Source organism: Mustela lutreola, chromosome 14, assembly GCF_030435805.1.
Source record: "Mustela lutreola isolate mMusLut2 chromosome 14, mMusLut2.pri, whole genome shotgun sequence".
NCBI lineage: Eukaryota > Metazoa > Chordata > Mammalia > Carnivora > Mustelidae > Mustela > Mustela lutreola.
Window position 1 is genome coordinate 30943095 of NC_081303.1, and position 25849 is coordinate 30968943.

Here is a 25849-nt window from a genome sequence, read left to right on the forward strand (position 1 = left end):
GCAGGGAGTCTGCTTCTTCCGCTTCTCCCTCACGCTCTGCTCTTCCCCCTGCTCGTGCACTCTTTCTCAAATAAATGAATAAAATCTCTAAAAAAAATACAGTCTGAAATCTGTATCTTGTTGAAATTTACTCTGACAAAGGTATAAGGGACCTGCTCATTATTAAATCTTCTTTTGGTCTCCTGTGGTTCTTTAGTGTCTCAGTACTTTTATTATTCCCTTTGTTCTTTGAGGCTTTACTGGCTCCAATGGCTTGGACCTTCCTACTCCCCCCCCCCCCCCCGGCCAATTCTTCTTCTTCTTCATGTTCCCTAGAAACTGGTGTTCTCCATGGTTCTGTCATTAATCTCACTCTGCATGTTCCTTTCCTGGATTATCTTACTTCTGTAGCCTCAACCATCACCTAATTGCCAATGACTTTTCAAATCTCTTTTTAGAACTGAAATCTTTAATTTTCAATTTGACATGCCAAACTAATCATTATTGGTCTCAAAATACATGACATCCCAACTTCTTACCTTGGTTAGAGATATTACTAATTGTTGAAGTTAGAAAAATTCAAAACTACTCAAGTAAAACAGTTCAGGAGAAACTTACTATCTTGTATTTTCTCCCACATTAGGTTATTAGTGAATACAAGAGGATCAAGTAATATTAAATGATCAAGTAATGCATTATATAACATATATCAGAGCCTAAAAGGTGGCATTCCCTCTGTCCCAATGTTTTTAAAACCAGGAAATATCATAGGAAATATCTAAGTGACTTTCTCTTCCTAAGAAATGGGAAGATCTGGCAATAACGAGGCACAGCTGAGAAGGGTGCAGATCCCACCGTATTAACCTTAAATTAAAGATGCCGGTTTGTCCTAACTCATTTTCCTTACTTCTGGTTTATTTCACTTATTTACATTACTCGTCCTATTCTTGTGAGCATTTGTCTTTGTACACCTTGAGTTTGCAACCCCTGGTATACCTATATATGTCACAGAATTTAAAGAAACAATTCTGTCAAAGAGGTAGAAACTGGGCTGACTTTAAATAAACAATGTGGTTTGACAGAAAGAAAAAACAGCTCAAGCTAAGGCAGCAAGGGGGGGGGGGGAAGTACATGGTATATATAAAAATTAGAAGCCCTGCAAAATTTTACCTAGAAGCAGCAATCAGTAATTATAGAATCCAAGGAGAGACAGTATGGCACAATGCTTTGGAATTAGATTCAAACCCCAGTTCCACTACTTAGTAGTGAAGTACCAAATCAGTTAAGATGCCCCAATTTTTGTTTCATTAGCTATTGAGCTACTTAATCAACACTTCTGAGTTTAATGAAATATAATAGCACAGTCAGTACTGAACAGTTACTAATTCTCTCTCTAGACTTTTCTAAATCCACAGAGCCAGCAGGGAGTCAGAACTCTCTTTTTTCAGGCCAGGGTTATGTTTGCTTTTAAATCTCTATACATCAACCACTAAGAATAACCTTATTCAAACAAGAGGGGTCATGTTTTTAGATTAGGAGGAAGTGACATTATATAACATCAGAATTTTTGACATATTACATTAATGAATTTCATATACAGACTTTCATTTATATTTAGTAATTATATGTATGAACAGTTTTATTAAGAGACATTACACAGTAAGATATATCACAACAACATCAAGAGTCGTCTATGTTTAAAACCTTCTGAAATGGCAACTTAGTAAAGTGTTTAAAAATTCTCTACAATATGAAGAGTATTACATTATTTCGGTGGCTGCAGGGTGACAAAGTCTAACTCTTGTTCTTTGTAACAAAAAACCAAACTTATCAGCCTGTTACTATTTCTGAGAAGTTGAGTACTATTTTTTCAGTACTCAAGTTAAAAGATCTCTGGCCAGCAGACTAAAATGTTTGTTTTATAATTGCCCGCTGAACTATGATAGTTTGTTTCCAGATGGTGCCCTTCCTTCAACCTGCACACAGTCTCTCCTTGTTCAGAGCTATTCAACCTCCTGCTGATCCCACCACCCCCACCCCTATTTAAGGCTACAGAGAGGAAATCCTAAGGAGGAGATTTTCCCCCTTAGTCTCCAGCAATTTTTAGTGACGTAGTATGTGGGCTGAACTTGAGTTTACTGAGAAAGAGAGGGAATCACTATTCGAGGGTGCTGTATGTACAATCTGGGTCAGCTACAGCCGGTTACTGCACTTCTCCATGTGGCAGACAGAGCAAAGCCACAGTGCTTTCTCTGCCGGATTAAAGACAGCCCACAGACCAGAACTTCCACTATACTACTTAAAATTACATAGGTGGCTTGTCAAGTTCAATTGATTAGTGTTGTAAGAAGAAAAAGAAGTTGCTTATTACAGCTTGGATTTGACGGTCCAAAGCAAAAATGCAATTGCCATTAAAGTTACAGAGAAACAAACTTCTACACTGATTTTTAAAAGCAAGAAAAAGAGCAGCAAGTTTCTGGGTCTGCTTTATCAACAGATACATAAAGGTATTTTAATATTTATTTTTCTTTGACATTCTGTGTATGTTCAAAATTCTACATCTGCAGAAATTTCAAAATCTTTTATTAAACGAAAAATTTTAAAATATACTAACAATTTATTTCAGCTGAAAAACGGCTGGGTTTTTTTTGCACCTTTATGTTAAAAAACTGATCATTATGTACTTCGTGATGATTAATGCATGCTTTGAGGTTCAATTTAGTAATATTTGGTATATATGCTTATACAGTGCTACAACATGTTAGGTTTCAGAAAATGAGTGCTTTAGTAACACCAGAAAGAAATTTTAACAAGTAACAGATTCAATGTATAAAGTTTATAACACAGTGATTAAAAACAAAGGGATACAAACAAAAGAAAAGAGCTGTAAACATTAGTCTCTCTCTCCATGCAATTCCAGTGTGTGTGTGTGTGTGTGTGTGTGTGTTTGCTGGCAGGTTATGTATACTGTTAGAGATCTTAAAGTATAGCTACGAAACACAGCTAAAAAGATATAAAATTAACTGAAAGGCTTTGCAACGATCCCTCAATTACAGTATAACCAAATATCAAGCAGAAATTTTGGAAACTGAAGAATTTTAAATAACTTTTCACATTTACATGTAACAGTTATTTAACTCGGGTAACAGAAATTAAAATTGCTATACCTAGAATTACTTAAGTTATTGATACATTAAAAAAAAAAAACCTAAAACTTTGCAGGTTAGAATTAAGGAAAAAAAGAAAATGTGACTTAACTATTAAGTAGTCAGCAGTAATAGGAAATAAGAACCCAGAAAACAGAATTACTTAAACTGTATTAAGTACAATTACTTAAATACATGATCAAAAGACCAAATATATATATATTTTAGATAGACGTAATTTCGGTAACCAAGCAAGAGGTTTCTCTCAATGTTCTACTTTCTTTCAATATTCTACTTTAATTGTATTATGCGAACTGTTAAAAATAAAATTACTAGTTAGCAAAATTACTAGCTTGATTTTAAACACCAAAGACACTTAAGGTTCTTTTTATGATCTGGGGATCCTCTGTTTTTCTAAAACTAAAGACATTACATGGTAAGAAACTTCAATAAGCAAACAACTGTAAAGCTCAGATTTTTTCAACTTTACTTTCATGTCTTTTCCTTAAAGATTCATACTCTAAATCCTGGGAGGATCTCTGTTGAACATATTTTACAAAAAACTGATAAAATGTCCAAGCAATACTGCCATCTCTCTCTTTTCTGTTGCTGTTTGCTATGAAAAGTGCAGAACCTCATTAAACCCCAGTTCTTACTGAAGCCTTAGGCAAACATCGAATCTGAAACCCCAAACACAAAGATAACTACTATCCCTTTCTTTAATATCTCCAGGGGATGAGACTGTTCTTAAGTCTTCCCAGAACATAATTCACAATCTAGAAATATCTAAAGCATCTTCAATGCTTCATAAATTTAAGTTCATTGCCTCATACTGTTTTTAGTGCATGACATAGCCAGTTAAATGCCTCTATGCATTTACCATCTGAAAGGAAGTAAATCCTGATTTTTATTTCTTCTCTCTACTAGCTGGCAGTGTAGCAACTATGAAGAGAAATAATACCAAGAAAATTAACTCAAAGCATGGACTTTTCCCCCCCGTTTTTTCCTAAAAACAACCAAGCAAAGGCATCGATTTAAACCTAAGTATACTGTAACTAATTTATAACATTCTCTTGGGACCTAGGAAAGTTTTAACATATACAGAAAGGTTTTATGAGGTAACACAGATTTATAAAACTTACACTTTTAAAACAGAACGTGGTGGGAAAATATTAAATAAGAGAATGTTTTCAGAAAATGTAACAGTAAATGTATTTTTAAACCAGTTCTCACTCATGACGTAGCTAGTCTACTACTTCAGAAATGTGTCTCCTTATTCTTCTTTGGATGACAACGAAGTCACTACTTTTATAAGGTCAAAGGAATTATATTTATTTAAGAACACATGTTTAGTTGCTTCCTTTAAATACTTAGGTCAGATTCTCTCATGGTACACGATGATTTATCTTACGATTTAATCGTGCAGGAGCCCATGAAGAGCCAAGGCAGACCACAACAAAGGGAAGCTATTGCTATTTTAATTTCTCATCTTTGTTCTTTCATGACAACACTGACGTAAAGTCACAATAACAGTCTTGGATTACAAATTCTTAGTTGTCCTATACAAATCTGTCTCTGGTAGGAATACAGACTGTTCCAATCAGAATATTGTTCATGAAATTCTACTTGTTTTGAAGTTACATGACAGCTTCTGAATTTCCCTTGTTTTGGTAGCTTATTTCATAGATTATTTAAAAAAAATAACTTTGTAGTCTAAGAATTTCCATTCTATTATTAAAGTGAAATGAGTGAAAAAAAAAGTGAAATGAGAGAATCTAAGGACTAGTAAGTTAACTATGTAGGAGAAATACTGTACATTTTACTGTCCCAGTTTTAAAAATAAACCATATCTAAATCCCATGAATCTACAAATATAAAGACCATATCTAAATCCCATGAATCTGCAAATATAACGAAAAATCTTTTATTGGTAACTCTAGTACAATAAAAGTCCTTTTCTTATAAAATAGAAGACTTTACGGTCTAAATTTTCTCTTGACATCAGAGGCAAAAATATAAAAACAAAAAACTAAAAGTACTCATCCAAGTGCGCTTTTATCAGTAAGCAACAGACAGCCTCTGATACAAATACGGAATACTATTGTGCTCATTCCTCTTATCTCGGTTATGTTAGTGAGAGACAAATGATTTCCCACACTCCATTCACTCTGCTTTATTTTCATTATCACTCCATTTGAAAACACCAACGTAGACATGGTTTAAAAAGGAGCAGTCATCTTTGTGAAAGCAGTTGGAGTCCTTATTTCATAGATCGTAAGAACCTTCATTTTTGGGGGAGGGCTCCTAATCACAAGTTAGTTCTGTAGCTATCAAGTAACAGTAATACATACGGGGGGAAGGAATGACAGCAGAAGTCTGGGATTGAAAAACGATGCAAACAGCCTAACAAAAATGATTCACAAATACCTTTTCATAAAAGGTGAATGGGTCCTTGTAAGTAATGGGTCCATGTAAAGACCTACAAACCAGAAAAAGACTGAAAAAACAAGAAGCACAAAGTTGAGGCTCCTTTATAAGTTACAGCATGACTACGATAAAATTCACAGGTCTGGAAAAATGAGAAGAACTGAATCCAATGTGAGTGCTAATTCTGGCTTCTCTGGGACTTTATTTCTTTGTAAAAAGTGTATACATTTATTTCACAGTGTTGTTGTGAATGCAAATAGTTAACAAGCATTAAGGGATTGTTTGCTCTCGGTGATAGAAAATAGGACAAAATATGTCACCATATGCAGTGGTTAATGAAAAAGAGAAACATCAACTCTGGAGTCTTTTGCCTAGGTTCAGAATCTGGCTGCATCTCTCAGAAGCTGTGTGACACTCTGGGTAAGGTCCTTAATTTCTGGATGCCAGTCCTTCTACTCAAAGGGCTGGAGTTATAAGTAATTTAATTAATACATGCAAAAGGGCTTAAAACAAGGTCAAAAGCCCAAGAAGTATGAACTACTGTTATTACTGCATTGCTATTATTAATTGTAGGCATAAACAATTTGGGACCTGACTTCTCAAATCAAAAAACAAGAACTTGGGGGGAAAGTGGGACAGAAGAGTTCTGCCTTAGTGTAATCACTGCTATCCTTCAAAAACAGCAGTTAGGCATCCAGTTTATGAGGGGGGGAAGGCGGGCCATGTGCTCCAGCAGCCTACTTGTGTGGCTGAGGGAAGCGGCACATCTCAGCCACTCTACTACACCTAGAGAGAGGTAACTCGTGAAACAGGAAGCAGCTTCGGTTCTTGAGAGCGAGTACTGGTGTTTCTACAAAAACTGTACTATGAGGGACAAGTGTTTCTTTGTCATAGCAAAAATGAAACACTGCAAGCACACAAGCCGGCAATGCATGCCACAGCTAGCAATGTCAGCCAAGGAGCCGGGGAACCTGAATCCTTGACCTGGTCCTAATACTACCGATTTGCGTGGCCCGGGCTTTCAAAATGCATATGGGTGCAGAGAGGTTCTCGAAGGCACCTTCCAACTCTAACAATCATATTCAACTACAGAGAGTTTCTTTCCTTGGTAATGGTTTCAGGAAACTATTGAAATTTTACTACAATACCGTTCAGTAGACTCTCTAAGAATTAAACTGCTTTAAAAAAAGAATGAACCTGCTAAATCATATGTAAGCTTAGAGCATTTATATGATTATAGTTCAGAAAACACAATTACCCACAACAATGACTGTACACATTCTCTCATTCTTAAACTTGTCACTAATCCCAAAAGGACAGGCTACAAAAACAAAAAACATAATGCCAAAACTTTCTGGTCTGAGATCTGTTTAAAAAATGTCTGACAGATAAAAAAGATACTTATAGAGGGCCAATTTAACTAAAACCACATAATATAAATATAAAATAATAACTAATAAAATCACCTGCTATTAACTTTAATATTAGTTAGGGAAGAGGGGCACCTAGGTGGCTCAGGCAGTTAAACATCTGCCTTCGACTCAGGTCATGATCCCAGTGTCCTGGGCTCCCTGCTCAGTAGGGACTGCTGCTCCTTCTGCCTCTCCCCCTGCTTCTACTCTCTTTTCTCTCAAATAAATACAATCTAAAATAAATATATGAAAATGTATTTAATACTAGTTAGGGAAGAATGTTTTAATCAATGCCTTACAAACACTGTGTATCATTTTCAGAGCCTTCAGACAATAAGTAAACTTTCCAAAGGTAAGAAAAGTGTCTTATTAGGGTCTCAAAGCACCCAAGAACACTAACCCTATGCCTCTGCACACAGTGGGCACAGAACTGAGGAATAAAAAGCATTATAGTGAGGTGGTAGGTGGAGAGCTATTCTGAAACCTAAGTGTTAGACAAATGCAAACACATTATGATGCTGAATTTAACAAATTAATAACATTAATTTTGGCCCAGTTTAGTAACACCAATAGATACCTCCCCTTTTTTTTTTTTTAGTATTACTGACTTTTTAAAAGTAGGTTAAAATTGATTTTTACTTTTCCCCATTGGTTTATTTTTACTTAAGACATGAACTTTAATGCAGTTTTCTAGTAACATATTTTGAATTCTAAAAAGAAGTAGTATATTTAAGAACTTTGATAAATTAGGAAGTGCACGCAATGTAATCCACACATGGCTGAGAATTCTGTTGGAGCACACTGGTTTTATTAGTTTTTGTTTATTTTTTTAATGGACCACCTCAAATATAAACAATTATTCTTAACCCCAATATAATACAACTAGCTAATAACAGTATCATCTTGACTGCAAGATGACACATCCTGGGTTTTGCTCATGTTTATTATTCTACTTTATTTACTTATGTTTTCATTGTTTTTTAAAAGACTTCATACAACCTCATTTCAAAATGAAGGCTTTTTTCTGGACCCTAAGTGTGCTATTCTTCCTAATGGGCACTGGACACTGCAGAGGAGGAGAGTTCAAAATAAAAAAAACATCCCAGAAGAGATACCCTCGTGCCACAGATGGTAAAGAGGAAGTAAAGAAATGTGCATACACATTCCTGGTACCTGAACAAAAAATTACAGGGCCAATTTGTGTTAATACCAAAGGGCAAGATGCAAGTACCATTAAAGACATGATCACCAGGATGGACCTTGAAAACCTGAAGGACGTGCTCTCTAGGCAGAAGCGGGAGATAGACGTCCTGCAGTTGGTGGTGGATGTAGATGGAAACATTGTCAATGAGGTAAAGCTGCTGAGAAAAGAAAGCCGTAACATGAACTCTCGTGTTACTCAACTCTATATGCAACTATTACACGAGATTATCCGTAAGAGGGATAATTCACTTGAACTTTCCCAGTTGGAAAATAAAATCCTCAATGTCACTACAGAAATGCTGAAGATGGCAACAAGGTACAGGGAACTAGAGGTAAAATACGCTTCCTTGACTGATCTCGTCAATAACCAGTCTGTGATGATCACTGCGTTGGAAGAACAGTGCTTGAACATATTTTCCCGACAAGACCCCCATGTGTCTCCTCCTCTTGTCCAGGTAGTGCCACAGCATATCCCTAATAGTCATCAGTACACTCCCGGACTGCTGGGAGGTAACGAGATACAGAGGGATCCAGGTTATCCCAGAGACTTAATGCCACCACCTGATCTGGGAACTTCTCCCACCAAAAGTCCCTTCAAGATACCACCAGTAACTTTCATCAATGAAGGTAAGTTACCTCTTACTGTTAAAAATGGAAGTATAAGATTAATATGTTTTATGGTTTATGAAACAATGCACATAATAAGTCTTTTTATTTTTCATCTTGGTGATGTAATTATACATGAACATTTTTGTTTTCTATTAATCAAGAATTGAACTTAATTAAATACATCTCTCAGCTCTGCGTCTAAGAGTTCCTAAAAACAGTGTATTCTGTGAGGAAAATTATTACCTTCCAACCAAATTCTTACTAAGTTACTAGCATTAAGACAGGAATGAGTCCACAATCCACTTCTAACCTCTACAACCATCCCACCAGCCTCCAGCTAGGTCCTCTCGCCGCTCAACAATCCTTTTGTTTACCTCTTGCTGCTCTCCTCATTCTCCTCCTCTCCAAAAGGAACATTTAAAAATTTGCTTTCACTCTCCTTAAGCCTGTAATTATACCTCCTCCTCACCTCCACTCTCAGACACGCATCATCTATTGCTGTAGTGAGATGAAGTCTACCCAGTCCTAGTTTCCTCCTTCTTTCATATCTTGAAAACATCTGCACAACACCCATGCCTTCTTGACCTCAGTCGTAAGAGGAAAAGGTATCCCTTCCAATTTCCAAGACTAAACAAACTACAACTTGTATCTTATACCCATATATTTTAAAAGTAAGTTTTCACTAGGATAATAAAAAACCCTAGAACTGATCTTAATATCCATACCTCTATTTCTTAATTCCTTCCCTTCCTTCCCTTCCTTGTTGATCACTGATATAAGTGCCCAAAGTACAAAGATAAATACTTGACCTTTGTTTCAGTTTAGTACACTCACTGCTAACTTTCTAAATATTGTACCCCCACATCCATTTTCTAATAAAGCATTCTCCTGAATCTTTACATATTGATTTGTTTCCTCAGAGTGGAAAGAAAAGTCCAAAGGCCCCAAACTAAAAAACAAATCATAGTTCATTCACTTATTGAAAAGGCAGCACATGAAACTGCACACAGACTATGGGACAATTTTAGACCTCGAAAAGCAGCACACAGACTGGAAATACACACAGCATGAGCACCTCTCTGCATCAGCGGAACCATGGACCACCCACATCCCTGCTTTCTCAGGCATCCGCATCGTAATACTGACTCTTCCTACTTCCCTAGGTCCTTCATTTGCATCTTCTTCCTCTCCTATAGCTTAAGAAGTTTGCCTCAAGATTCCCTATTTTACAGGTCTCACACATCTTCAAGGCTACAAGTATTACCACTGCTCAAATGCGTCCTGCTTAGAGCTCTCCCTCCTGATTCTAACCAGTGCTGAATGTTTGCATCTGGATGCTCTACCATCACTGCACAAGGTGCTGCTTCCTCTCTGCCTTCTTCCAGCTTATCTGTCAACCAGGCAGCTTTCAAGTCTTAAGTATCTTAAATGTTACACATTCCCAGATTCAAAGAAACATATCTCGATGGCTCTTTCCCCAAACTGCTAACTATGCCTTGAACACATTTTCTCTATCACATTACACTAGGGTTGTTTGCATGTCTGTCTCCTACTAGACTGAAAGCTTCTGGAAGAGAGTGAACGGTTTCAAACATCTAGCCAGGATCAAGTTTTGGCACACTGCACTCAGCTTATTTCAAGCACTACAATAGATATTTGAGGAATGAGTGAATGAATAACTGAAGCTTAAAATAATCCTTTTCCCAGCCTAGCATTTTCCTTTTAGAAGTAATTATTATAGAAGTAAAACATATTTATTGAAGAAAATCTAGAAAATACTAATAAGCTTTCCAAAAAGCTTCACTGAATATCCAAACAGTAATGAAAGTTAACACTTCCATAATAATCTTCAAGTCTTTCTTTTTTCCCCCTTGTTAACATGGTAATCACTATTCTTGCAATTTTAAAAGACAACTTTGTTCTTTTTCTTTCCCTGTGGTTATACCCTTAGGATCAATCTTTGTTACTAAGATTGACGGGTCATTTGATTTTGATTTTTTTACTGTGATTCATGCTGCTCCGTATTTCTGAATTTGCTCGGCTCATCCCTGTTACTTCCCTCCTGCCCCACACGTGTAGTCAACAGAGTTCTATCCACGCTGCTTTTCTTTCATGGACTTCCCCCCCAATCATTTATTTATTTTTAAGATTTTATTTATTTGAGAGAGAGCAGGCGTGTGCGTGTGGCCATCAGGTGGGGTGGGAGGGCAGAGGGAGAGGGAGAGGGAAACAGAGCAGCAGACTCTGCTGAGCAGCACCCTGGGATCATGACCTGAGCTTAAGGCAGACGCTTAACTAACTGAGCCACCCAGGTGCCCCTTGTCCTTCATTTCTATTCAGAGCCAGAATTCTAAGATCCAAGTTATTTACGGCAGCACCTGGAAGATGGAGACTTCTGGATTATTATAGCTGTGTAAACACTGGGATGGGGTGGGGTGGGCGGGCAACTGCTCTGTGCCCCAGTTTCCTCATCTATAAAAAAGAGGATAATAATTGTACTTACTTCCAGAATTAACACTTGAGAAGTGCTCAGAATAGGGCCTGGCACTCAAAATGTTAACTCTTATTAGGAATGGTATAACAGTTTGTTGAGTAGTCTAGCTCCATTTTCCGTCTCCATCAGAATATATTCTGTATTGCCAACAGATCTATCTTCTTAAACTACCACTTTGATCACATCACACTTCTGTTCAGCAGTTCCCCATTACAGACAGAAAATGTGCATTTTGCTTAGCCTGGGTAAGAACAGTATCCTCCTCAAATGAAACTTACTTCTTTAGCTTTTCTTCTACTAATTTCCTTCACAAAAACCATCTGCTTCAATAAAATGAATCAATTCATTGTCTTTGAAATATTTACTACCATGCTTTCTGCCTATCAGATTATAAGGCTCAGACATAAGATACAGTAAAGTGAAGTAAAATAAAATAAAATAAAAGTAGCAATTTCTCCTTGAAGCCCTTGTTGACTTCCTCAGGCTTAAAGTGATTGTTCCTCTCCATGAATGTCTCTTTTCTCTGGAACATAAAATATATACAACAGGGATGCCTGGGTGGTTCAGTCGGTTAAGCCGCTGCCTTCAGCTCAGATTATGATCCCAGGGTCCTGGGATCAAGTCTCGCATCGGGCTCCTTGCTCAGGGGGGAGCCTGCTTCTCTCTCAGCCTCTGCCTCCCATTCTGCCTGCTTGTGCTTGCTCTGTCTCTGACAAATAAATAAATAAAAATCTTACACACACACACACACACACACACACAACATTCCTTCTATTCCCTCTTGAATTATCAGTTATCTTCACGTGTATTTACAGCACTCAAATACACATTTAAGTAAAATGCCTTCCAACTATAATGTAAGTTCCTTCCTGGTAGATGGATATTGTATCTCATTTGCAGATGCTAAATAAATGTTGGTTTAACTTGTTATTACATTTTTCATAGAGCTTTGTAAAGCTGTCATTCCACAGACCTTCATGAAAGTATTTTAGTACATTCTACTGTACTGTATCCTTCAATTTATACTGTTCTAACTCTCAGTAACAACAGGCTACAATACCATTATGTTAGGTAAATGATGATCACTATTACCTCACACCCTTTGATTTTCAAAGGAAAGATGTATACAAAATGACCCACAGGGTATAGAAAGAAAAATATATCTATTTTTAACAATCTTTTAAAAAGTATTTGTTCTGGGGTGCCTGGGTGGCTCAGTGAATTAAAGCCTCTGCCTTCGGCTCAGGTCATGATCTCAGGGTCCTGGGATCAAGCCCCGAATCGGGCTCTCTGATCAGTGAGGAGCCTGCTTCCCCCCTCTCTCTGCCTGCCTCTCTCAGCCTACTTGTGATCTGTCTCTCTGTGTCAAATAAATAAATAAAAATCTTTAAAAAAAGAAAAGTATGTGTTTTGTTTAAGCTTTTAATGTATACTTCTCAGCAAAGTAGTTTATTTATATAACATAAATAAACATAATTGAGTTTGTGGAATTTTTTTTTTTTCAACTGATGGAATGTACCATTAGGTAGGTATGGAGATGACCACCATGGAGTATTTTCTGTGGGTTTTTAATCTTAAGTGGATGGTATCATCAGTTCTCAGAGAAATCATTATTCACATATTCATACACTGATACATTTAAAAAGGCTTATACAAAAATGAGCTCTATCAGTTCTATATTTTATTATACATTGAGTTATAGTGCAGGAATAATCCTGTATTTCACAATTAAATCCCATGCTAGGGATTCAGCATATCGAAAGTCCCATTAAACAGACTTTTGTTTTAATAAAATAATGGTGTTTATATTCCTATTTACCAATCCTTAATGTAAAAATTAAATGAAGATATAACTTCTGTTATTCACTATTTACTTGTTGCTACAAGTAAACATTAACTTTTCACTTATTTTATTCTATAAATATTGGTCTTTGATATTCAAGGACATAATGAGCTACACTGTAAGAATGGTCATTAGCACACTAGCAAACATAAAAAAGAAAGTGCACAGAATTAAGAAAACCTGTTTCCTCTTCTGTTATTGACCTTGGGGTTAATAACAATTTGCCTGTCTGAATCTATTCTCTCATGTGTATAATGAATTGGATGGACTGGACAACTCTAACATCACGTTTTAGTTCGAATATTCTATGATTCCTATCAAATATAAATTACTGTAACAATAATAAACAGACTTGCCCTTTTCTTTATATATATAATGTGTAAAAATCTGTGTGCATATTCTAATCAGACTGGAAAATATGTCTGAGCTGTTTGGGTACTTGCACAAAAGGGGCAAAGATGGATGGTCTGCCTGTACTTACAGATGCTCTGGCACCGAGAAGTTTGTATTACTGTACTCTGTGTGTGGGAACATGGTCTAGAAGTCTAAAGTCTCTAAATGTATAATGTGTATGTATTATTTAAAAGTGTTTCAGCCAGTCACAGGAAGTCAAATACTGTATGATTCCACTAATACAACATACCTAGGGAAGTCATATTCATACAGACAGAAAGCAGAATGGTGGTTGGTGAATGGAAAGTTGTTCAATGGACACAGGGTTTTAATTCTGCAAGATGAAAAGACTACTGGAGATTGGTTGTGCAACAAAGATAAAGTACTGATGCCACTGAACTGTACATTTCAAAATGATGAAGTTGGTAAACTTTGTTATATCTTATCATCATTTTTCTAAAAAGGTGTTTTAATGACAATTTAAAATTTTTCTTTTAAAAATGGTTATAAGAAAAATGCACCTCAAAAAAACTTACAATGAACTTTAAAGCAAGGGGTGCCTGGGTGACTCAGTCTCTTAAGTGTCTGCCTCCAGCTCAGGTCATGACCCCATGCTCCTGGGATTGAGTCCTGCATTGGGCTCCTTACTCAGTGGGGAACCTGCTTCTCCTTCTGCCTGCTTTGCCTGCCATTCCCCCTTCAGTGCTCTCTCTCTCTCTCCCTCTCTGACAAATAAATAAAATCTTATAAAACAAAACAAACTAAATAAATGAACTTAAAGCAAATAATGCAATACTTTTGTTAGATTAAAAATAATTATCTCCAGAAACATTACTCTCCCTCTAGCTTAAAAACAAAATAGTTGAGAATTTAACTACACACCTGGCAAATTGCCATGAATAAAATCGTTAACTCTTAATGTTATTCAGTGGCTACATTTTGGGTTAGTCTTTTATAAACACATTACTCTTTTATGAATGGTATATTTATAAAAATAAGTATATTGCTTGTACGCAGATGGACTTGAGAAAGTTCCTGCACACTGTGTTAGGGCACAGATCTGAGTATCAGGACATCTGGATTTTCGCAAGACTTTTTTTTTTAGTCTTTTTAAAGACTGTTGTGATTAAATGAGGTGATGCATATAAACATGCTTGTGTATGGTCTGACCATCTATTCCATTTTTCTGTGCCCTTCCCTATATGTGCCTTGCTTTGCCATGTATGGGGATAGGAAAGGTAAGCTTTAAAAGCTATACATGCCCTCCTTAATACCAACCACCAGGCTCATGTAAACCCCACCCCCGACACCCTTCCAAAACCCTCAGTTTGTTTCTCTGAGTCCACAGTCTCTCATACTTCGTCTCCCTCTCTGATTTACCCCAAATTCACTTTTCCTTTCCTTCTCCTAATGTCCTCCATGTTATTCCTTATGCTCCACATATAAGTGAAACCATATGATAACTGACTTTCTCTGCTTGACTTAAAAATATGGGTCCTTAATGAAAAATACACCTTGGGAAATAATGTGGCATGACTGTTCAATATTTTTCTTTCGATGAATCAGATCTATTAACTGGAGTTTGTTAGTCCAATACAAACTTTTAATCATCAGATAAACTGAGGAAGAGAGACACTGGTCCTTCAAATTCAATGTACAGAATTCTAGTTTCCTGCCTTAAGAAGAGTCCAATTGTGTGTCAACAAAGATGAAGACTATTTCAAGATTACTCAATGCAAGGAAAAGGTTAATAAAACTCCTATGTTAAAAGAAAGGTACTTCCAGTCTATACTGTATGGTGCACCATTATGAATAAATTCCTGAAGCATGTCAATTAATTTATTCCTAATAATAGGCAAACCTGCAAGTTAAATCTGACCTCTCAAAAACAAAGCTGTTGCTTTTCTACTAGTCATTTAAGAATTCCTAGTAGGCATTATGGTAGAGAAAGAAAAAACATTTAAAATAAGAATGTCTTATACTCTAACTCTAGGCAGAAAGTTAAGTAACATATTCAAAAGTAATGAAAAAAATTTTCTGTTAAGATCAACAATACACACTGGCTAAGACAGGTTAATGGTTTATTTATAAAAATGAATACGAATAAATACTAAGTTCTGATAATTACTATCTTTACTGAGGAGAAAAAGTAGCTGAAAGTACTACTAATTTTATACACATGTTCTGGAAAAGGGTTTTTTTTTCCCCTCAAAGATTTTATTTATTTATTTATTTATTTGACAGAGAGCTAGAGAGAGAAATCACAAGTAGGCAGAGAGGGGGAAGTAGGCCTCCTGCTAAGCAGAGAGCCCGATGTGGGACTCGATCCCAGGACCCTGAGATCATGACCCAAGCCAAAGGCAGAGGCTTAATCCACTGAGCCACCCAGGTGCCCCTGGAAAAGGGTTTCAACTAAATTCTCCTAAGCCTTTCTAAGTCTAACAGGTACCCAAATTGCAAACATGAAGGCCACCACAAACAAGTGGGTTGAAAAGTAAAGATCATTTTATTTTTCAAAAAATATTTTATTTATTTATTTATTTATTTATTTATTTGACAGGCAGAGATCACAAGTAGGCAGAAAGGCGGGAAGAGAGCGAGAGCGAGAGAGAGAGAGAGAGAGATGGAAGCAGGCTCCCTGCTGAGCAGAGAGCCCGATGTGGGACTCGACCCCAGGATGCTGGGATCATGACCTGAGCTGAAGGCAGAGGCTTTAACCCACTGAGCCACCTAGGAGCCCCTAAAGATCATTATAAATTTGCATAAAATGAAGTCTTATCAAATGAAAGCAGGATTTAGGAAACCCAAAACTCTCCAATTTGGTTAAATATCCAAGGGCATTTTAAATAGCAGAGAAGAAACAAATACTATTTTACAAATAAATACTATTTTACAAATACTTTGTAACATTCAAAAGCTTGTTCTAAGTATTTTAAGCTATTCAAATAACCTAATGAAAGTCCAATGCTGAATATATCCTTAAATATAAAATGTAAATTGTCAAAACTATAATTAAATGAGTTCAAATATTTAGAAGAATAACATTCATAAAATAAACAATATAAAGGTGGTATTTATAAGAATAAGCAAATTTCTGAAATGAGAGATATTTATGTGGATTCCAACAAGACTACTTCATATGTGCATTAACTACAACAGAGTTTAAAATAAGACCAATATTCCTCAGATATCCTTGACTATTCCGGAAGTGACAACTTAGAAAAAGTTTGACTACAATGAAGAATCAATTTCAACTCGACAGCCAACCTCAGGAGCTCCAAGTATCCCCCTTAGCCATTTACATCTTAGACGAACTAGACTTTTAACTCCTCTGTAACATCAAGCTCTCTTTGGATTCCATCCCTCAGCTCCGGTGACTCATGTGTGGCCATGATTAGATTCCTTAACCCCACAGGCCTAACTCCTCTTCAATCTTCAAGATTCTGCTCACATATAAGTAGACTTTTATCCTGTTAATCTGGGTTAGTTATTTCTGGCCAGTGTCCCATGTGCCCTACAGAACTCCATCAAAGTACCTATTATATTGTTAAGGAATTCTCTCTTTAGTTGCCATTTCCCCCATTTCCCACCTGACTCTATGGTTGTTTCTTTACCATCCGAGCCTAAAATTTTCTAGCCTATTGTTGATGCAGACAGACACATCTGGAAAAAATGCACAACTGAGGACATTCTAGAAACCACGGTGGCTTCAGGAATCACTGAGTTCAATAAATATTTGAGTGTCTAAGTGGGCCAAGACAACCAAAAGATACAATCTTTGCCATGGAGAGTTGTATGAGTAAACAAATGAATATATTACCATGCATTACACAAAGTAATCTAAGAATGGACCTGGAAATTAGACTTTACTTTTCCTTCTATTTCACTTCCACATATAAAATTAAAGTTTTATAAATTTCATCCTATCCGAACTACAACTTTCTATCCTTCTCTTACCTGACTACAATGTATGTTTCTGTAATGTTTAGTAGCTCATATATGACTGGTAAAAAAGGAGAATATCAGTAAAACAAAGAGGTCATACTGGCTCACTAGGAGTAATCAGCTGTTAATTTTGGTGCAGTATTTTATAGAACATGAAGGTTTTCAGGAATACACTATTTTCTACAATAGACATGACTATACATTCATCTTTGATTAGCCATATTTAAATTTATTAAATAAGCATGTATTTATTAAAGGAGTTACTGCTGTGCGTTAGGGATAGCAACAAAGGACAAAAGAAGGCTACTAACAGTTGATGATGACTACTCTGTAAAGTATTGTGTAAAAAGTTCTGAATACTTTGTCATTTAGATTCAGTAACTGATAAGGTAGATAATATAAAAATAATTCACACTGAATTTTAATGGAATATGATCTAACTTATGGCCAGTCTGATAAGCTCAAAAATGTTACTTTTATCATAGTCTTCCCTAGCTTAAGAATCTATTTATAAGCTTTCACAGGCTAACCAATATCTTCATGAATACAGAAGCATAAATTCTCAACAAAATTTTAGCAAATCTGGCAACTTTTAAAAATAATAATACACTATGACCAAGTCAAGGTCATCCCAGAAATACAAGGTTGGTTTAACATCAAAAAAATAATCAACAGAATTTACCTATTAACAAACAAAAAAAGAAAACCCTGTTGTTTGAGTAGATAAATAAAAAGCTTCTGACAAAATCCAAAGCCCATGATGATAAAAACGCTTAAAACACTAGGAACAGAAGGAACAAGAATTTTTGAAGTAGGTATTACAGCTTAAAGGATATGTTTGTAATGAATGAAAGCTTGGAGTAACTCTAAAACTAAAAAATTCAATACCTAAAAAAAATGCAACCCAAGAAAGACAGCATTAAGTCTTTACAGGTAGTTTCTCAAAATTTTTACTAGTATTATGTAGTGTTTTGTCACTGTATCATGAAAACTCTGAAACAGAAATATCGATAAAACACTAAAATGTGGGCTAGAGAAATAGATCATCACTTGATTTTGTCTGTGGTTTTCAATTTTCTTGTATTTAAAATGTGAAGGCGGGACCCCTGGGTGGCTCAGCAGGTTAAGTCTCTGCCTTCGGCCTAGGTCATGATCTCAGGGTTTGGGGATTGAGACCCGCATGGGGCTCTGTGCTCAGCAGGGAGCCTGCTTCCTCCTCTCTCTCTCTGCCTACTTGTGATCTTTCTGTCAAATAAATAAATAAAATCTTTAAAACATGAAGGCAAGTTAATTCATTCATTCACTTAAAAAAAGACGGACAGAAAAAATGCAATCTTGCCATTTGCAATGACGTGGATGAACTATAGAGTATTATGCTAAGTGAAATGAGTCAATCAGAGAAAGACAATTATCTTATGATCTCACTGATACATGGAATTTAAGAAACAAGGCAAAGGATCATAGGGGAAGAGAAGAAAAAATGAAAGAAGATGAAACCAGAGACGGAGACAGACCATGAGAGACTGTTAATCTTAGGAAGCCAACAGAGGGCTGCTGGAGGGGAGGGGTGGGGGGAGGGGGCCAGGTAGGCCCCGAAGCAGTGAGTGGGTGACAGATATTGGGGGGAGGGTATGTGTTGTGAGTGCTGGGTGTTGTGTAAGACTGATGAATCACAGACCTATACCCCTGAAACAAATAATACATTATACGTTAATTAACTAAATTTCAACTGAAAAAAAAAAAAAAAAAAAAAAAAAAAAAGACTGATTATCCGCCTATAGCTAAAACACTGATAATGTACAGTCAGAAGAAAAACGAAAATAGTCACCATCCTCAAGGAGCAATCTAGAGGCAAGAGTTCAGTCTCTAAGAACCCCTTCTAATGATGTAATTATATAATTATTTATTTAATGAGATGAATCTTTCCCCAATTAGCCCCAAATGGATCCTGTATATATTGGCACAGTACAGATAACATATTTCTTAAAATTTCAACAATCCTATTAGCATTATAGTGAGTATTTTCTTGTATGAGCTTTACTTGACTAAACTCTATTTACATGTAATTTTTAAAAATTGCACATGTCAAAATTTAAATATTTCTAGTAAAATATAAAGTTTGACAACTGGGTTTTCTATACTTTTTTTGTGTTGTTCTAAAAGATCTGCAGGGTAATTCTTATTTCTGAATCACTTAATACTTTTACATGATTATAAAAAAACAACTGATCAAAATACTGAAGAATGGTGCAACTAAAGACTGTTAGTAAAACTTAGAAGCAATCTTTCTTTAGGTCCAAAAATGTGGAAATCACAAGTTCAAGAGTCAGCTCCTCTACAAAACATTTCACAATATGTTTTATCATTTTAAAAGATATGAAGAACTTACTCATGTATTAAAAATTGGGAGGGAACCCATAAAACTACAAAATAACACAAGAGCAAATGTAGCCAGCAGTTCAGAGCATGGACTCTGGGATTAGAAAGAAATGGGTTTACGTCTAGGGCTTATTACCTTCTAAGATACAGGACCTTAGACGAGTTAACTGTTGCATCTATAGCACATCTGTAAACGATCACAGGGTCATTGTGTAGACTAAATAAGAAAATTACTGTTTGTCATATAAATTGATACAACTCTTTAGAAAGGCATTTTGCCAACATTCCTGAAGTGTATTCTTATGGACCGTTGAATGAGGGAAAAAAGTTAACAGATTCTTTAAGTTTGGGGGAACTCTGGTTTATTTCAGGGCTTCTTAATCTTTCATATGTGAATGTACACTGTGGGTTTCCAAAAGGGTAATATAATACTTAGCAATAATAAAACTTATTTGACCATGGCTGGCCATTTTCACTCAGTACCTCAAGGGACTAGTGTGTTCCGCAGAAACCAAATTTTGGAAACTGTAAACCAAGCACTATGAAGAGCTATAAAAGTGTTCACACCCTCTTGATCCAGTAGATCAATCCCACAGCATTTTTATAAGTAATTATTTGAAAAAAATGAAGCCAGTAAGATGACACTTTGTATAGTTTTATAATAGCAAAAATCAGATGAAACCTTGATATCCAATGACAAAGGAATAAACAATGATGTATCAATGTTAAAAATTTATATTACAGCTACTAAGTGTCAGAATGACTGCAGTCCCACTGCAATTTCTGTTAAAAGACAGAATCCAACTTTCTATGTGTGTCAGAATGATGACAATATAAAAATGTTTTTCTATGGACAAACACTCACAAGAGCAGTGGAAAATGAAACAAGTTAATCTTCCATATAGTGGGACTGGGGTAATTCTTTTATTTGGTTTCTTAAACTTTTATGGTGTTGTGTATATAACGGATAAAAAGTGGTATCTTTATAAAGAAAGCTATAAAGGGAAGACTTTTGATTAAAAACTATCTCAAAATGGCTCTGTTCCTATTAAGTTTCCTGGTAATCAATGACATTTTCATTATAGGACCATTCAAAGACTGTCAGCATGCAAAAGAAGCTGGACATTCAGTCAGTGGGATTTATATGATTAAACCTGAAAACAGCAATGGACCAATACAGTTATGGTGTGAGAACAGTCTGGATCCTGGGGGTTGGACTGTTATTCAGAAAAGAACAGACGGCTCTGTCAACTTCTTCAGAAATTGGGAAAATTATAAGGTAAATCAGTGATTCAGATCCGGGATGTGGAACATAAGAGCTCTTACAGAAGTAACCATCTGTGCAAATAAATAATACAGTTTAAAAATAACTATCCACATATTTTTCATTATCTACTCTCCAGTTTTAAAGTCAAAATGAAAAGGTAAAAGGGAAACTGAAGTTATCCTTTAAACTGCCCGTTTTCAGTCTGGATGATTTATACATATATTTAATTCTTAGCAAAGACTACTGCTGACTCCATTTTCTAAAAAGACAACTGCTTTTTTGTTTATGACCACGTTATGATCAGCAACTGTATTTAAGCAATATGAACTACAGAACTTAAAAAAATGACCATTTCTTGAGGACCGATTACCTCTGATAACTGCCTCCTCATGTTGTAAACTGCTTATCCCAGAGGCTGGTGCTGCTGGGAAGTAACGTGCCCGACTGTCGCACGGGACCAGAGCCGTGCAGCAGTCATTTTGGAAAAAGTAAACGACCAGTCCTGGTTAATAATTTTGATGTTTACATGCTAACTGTAGGAGTGGTATACACCCTCCAGTTCAAGGAGGGCAGATGGGTGAGATTACATTCTCTACATGGTCAGTTGTTCATTCAGAATTACGTAAGTCATGTGATTACTCACTTTTAGGTGACATTTTACTGGCAGTTAAAACTGAGACATTAATACATCCATGTTAGAAGTTATTTCTAAGCAAATAACTAGGGGAAAAAAAGTCCTGTAACACAACCTTCTTGAGGACACAGGTAGTGTTAAGATGAGGTTTACTGAGCCTAAGGCTGTGCTGTTTACCTACCGTGGTGAACGCTTATAGAAACAGAAGAGTTCCTTGATTTATTTTTTAAAAAGAGTCAACAACTTTTCCAAGGTGGAACTCTGAAGATTACTGCTATATCTTCTGATATTTAATTGTAACAGAGCTAAAGAAGACAATGTACTTTAACAACAGAATATTATCATTTTTACTGAGAGATCATAAGATGTTAAATATCCTTTTTGTTTGACTAAAGGGGGGAGGGGGGACAGTTACAGATATACTCTTAGAAAGAAAACTTTGGCTCTTTGTATATGAGAGAGATTAGGAATCCTTTTCAGAGATCTGGGTAGCTTATTAGTTGATGCTTTTAGTAGCTAGGAATAATTTTCATTCTCTTCTGCCTTTTTCTTATCTGTAAAGTTTGAAGCTAGCTGTTCAAATGAATAGACAAAGTAAGAGAGAGTAAAACAAAACGACTATGTGAGGCTTGTAAAAATCAGGTAATCTATTAAAAGGGAAGTTCACCTTACCACTTAAATGGTGAATATTTATCAAAGATTTAAAACTTATCTGTAAAGAAGTTTACTATCTCTACACTTATTTATCTCCTCATGCTGTTTGTTTATTAACAGAAAGGGTTTGGAAACATTGATGGAGAATACTGGCTTGGACTGGAAAATATCTATATGCTTAGCAATCAAGATAATTATAAGCTGTTGATTGAATTAGAAGACTGGAGTGACAAGAAAGTCTATGCAGAATATAGCAGCTTTCGCCTGGAACCTGAAAGTGAATTCTTCAAATTGCGTCTGGGAACTTACCAGGGAAATGCAGGGGACTCCATGATGTGGCATAATGGTAAACAGTTCACCACACTGGACAGAGATAAAGATATGTATGCAGGTGAGTAAGAAAAACTGATGTGTATTCTTTGTAGAACGACTAACTTCTATATGCATTACAGAGAACCCTGCTATTAAAGTATATGGTACTAAAAATCTTTCCAGAAAGGTAATTTTGGACTCAATCACAGGTTAGGCTGCCAAAAAGTTAGTTATCTCTTCTATAAGGCAAGCCCAAAGTGTGAATAAACTCTATCACTCCAACCAGGGGTTGAATTGAGCAAAAACTTAATTCACCTGGAAACAAAACAATGCCTGAAATCCATAACTACTACTGACTAAACATGGCAGGCACGGTTGCAGGTGCTACAGATACAGCAATGAGGAAAGTTCCTGCCCTTGTAGAGCTTATTCTCCAGGAGACAAAATGATTTGTCAGGTGGTGGCAAGTACCCTAATAAAAATAAAACCAGTGAGGGAACAGTAAGTGACGAGCAGCAGGGAGTAAAATGGGTGCTATTTTATACAGAGTGGCCGAGAAAGGTTACCTTGAGAAGGTAACATCTGAATAAAGACCTGAAGGGAGTGAAGGAGGCCAGCCATTTGGGAATATGGCTTTGATAAAGGCATTTCTTAGTACCTACATGGAAGGGAATAGTATGACTGCAACATGTGGTAGGACAGCAAAAAAGCTTTACTCAGTGGGGAAATTAATACTCTCTTTCAAATCAGTTAGGCAATCCAGACTTAACACTTAACACTACGGCACCTGAGTGGCTCATATTTGACTTTGGCTCAGGTCACGATCTCAGGGTTGTGGGCCTGAGCCCACATTGGGCTCCCTGCTTGACAGGGAGCCTGCTTCCCACTCTGCACCTCTTCCCCTCCTGTTCGTGCAAGCGGAGTCTCAAATAAATATATAAATAGATAGACAGATAAAGTCTTTTTTTAAAAAAGCTCTTAACATTAATTTTCATATACTTTTTCCTTTAAAAAAAAAAAAAAGATTTATCAGAGAGAGTGTGTACGAGCAGGGGGAGCAACAGGGAGAGGGACAGGGAGAAGAAAGCTCCCCACTGTGCAAGACGCAGGATGTGGGACTTGATCCCAGAACTCTGGGATCATGACCTGACCCAAAGGCAGATGCTTAACCGACTGAACCATCCAGGCTTTTGCCATTTTAACCCAGGTTTGTGGCCCCGATAAGGAGATATATATCCCTCCTGAAAACTGATCTACTTTTCAGCTGTATCTTGGCCAGAAGCATGGAGGTCTCTACGTTAACCTGTTTACAATGGCAAAAGAGGAAAAAAGGGAGAGATGTAACCAAAGTATAGTATATACCATATTTATAGAAACACATCTGACCACTGGTAGGGCTACTCTCTTTTATATTATTTTATGCTATTTTAATAATTGAATTTTCCCAAATTTACTTTTAGCAACTCTGTATCTTTCCTTCCCAATCTCTCCCCTCTCCCTCTTTCTCTTTCACAAACGTTATTTTTGTTTTATTTACCCTGCTACCCCCAAATTAAATCACTTAATTTAAAAAAAGCATGTAGTAAACAAGCGAAGGGCAAAATAAAGGCAATTCAAGTGATATTTCAAGTAGCTGATACTTCAGGAGCAGTAACAGAATGAATGAAGAAACAAAACCACAAAGATAAAAGGTAACGGAAATAAGTAAGAGAACTCAAATAGTCCCAAAGGTAGCTTAAGTTTTTGATGGTTTGCAGAGTACTGCACATAGAAGAAACCTTTACTTTGATATCTCTTATTTTTTTTCCTCAAAGGAAACTGTGCCCATTTTCATAAAGGAGGATGGTGGTACAATGCCTGTGCACATTCTAACCTAAATGGAGTATGGTACAGAGGAGGTCATTACAGAAGCAAGTACCAAGATGGAATTTTCTGGGCTGAATATCGAGGCGGATCATACTCCTTGAGAGCAGTTCAGATGATGATCAAGCCTATTGACTGAAGAGAGACAGTCTCCAACTTAAACGACACAGAACTCTGTATTTTTCAGTTCCTAAAAATGTAAATGTTACATGTATATTGTTTTGCAAAATTCATTGCTACAGATATAGTTTTAAAAATGAATGTTATTGTAACTATAAAGGGGGACTTATAAATGTAATTTCATCTTTCCTCAATATACTGCAGAAGGTTATTTGTATCCATAACCCTATTTTAAAAACTGTATTGACTAAATACAGGTAAAGCTTGTTTTATAAAATGTAAATATTTGCCACAATGTATAACAAATCTTAGCTTTATTTTAAATCAAAACTGAATACATGTTCAAGAACAATTTATTTAAAAACTTTATGAGATTGCTCTAACTTCCAATAGAAAAATAATTTTAAGATTTCAAGCCAAGTAATACATTTTATTTATAAAATTACAAACAGGAAATTAGAGAAAACTCTAATTTTGCCAAAAGAAAATACATTTTGCATTGAATAAAAGTTATTTCAAACTCAATTTGTGCCTTTCACATGAAATGATTGTATCTAAATTCTTGACAACATACTATATGCTGATTTCCCCAAAGAATTAAGTGAACCACAGTATTAAAATATATATTTTAAAACAAAAATAATGTATGCAATATTTAGTCAATTTACAAAAATAGAAAGACAAATTTTTTTTAGTATCATCTTCATATGATTTGTTGAACATCAAAATTTTCTCAAACGCATTTGTGTTGTTGTATCAGCAAAATACTGATATTACAAAAATTTAATAAGCTAAATGTTTTCATATCTGAATTATAACTATAAGCATATTAATTTTCTTCCTCACCCTACCCCCAAATCTGCTACTCCAAAGTCAGAAAGCTTGTAGAGCTTTATAAGCCATTACTGCATACTGATGGGTGGGACTAATACAATTTCAAGGAACTGTTAGATATTTTCCCAATACTGAGATTCAATAGCTTCAGAGCAGAATCCACAGGGGTTTGGCTAGTCCGATTCGCTAATTCCATTTTATGGTGTGTGTGTGTGTGTGTGTGTGATTTATTCATCTTTGGATATAACAACTTTATTACTAATCTTCTGGAATAATTTCCTTCCAGAAAAATGTTCATTGCTTACAGATGACCTTTCTTCACTTGATCTTAGCCA

The 25849-nt window shown here is 36.0% G+C and overlaps 2 protein-coding genes across 3 annotated transcripts in view; one reads left to right on the forward strand and one right to left on the reverse strand.

The window, feature by feature from the left end:
- Nucleotides 1-25849, reverse strand: part of RALGPS2 (Ral GEF with PH domain and SH3 binding motif 2) — a 156041-nt gene that overhangs the window by 40142 nt on the left and 90050 nt on the right. The gene's annotated exons all lie outside the window — the stretch shown is intronic.
- On the forward strand, nt 2133-25205 carry ANGPTL1 (angiopoietin like 1). The gene is made up of 5 exons (XM_059147047.1): nt 2133-2486; nt 7952-8794; nt 20916-21109; nt 22506-22776; nt 24512-25205. Exons 2-5 carry the CDS (start codon nt 7975-7977, stop codon nt 24697-24699), a joined length of 1473 nt encoding a protein of 490 aa, XP_059003030.1. The 5' UTR covers nt 2133-2486; nt 7952-7974; the 3' UTR covers nt 24700-25205.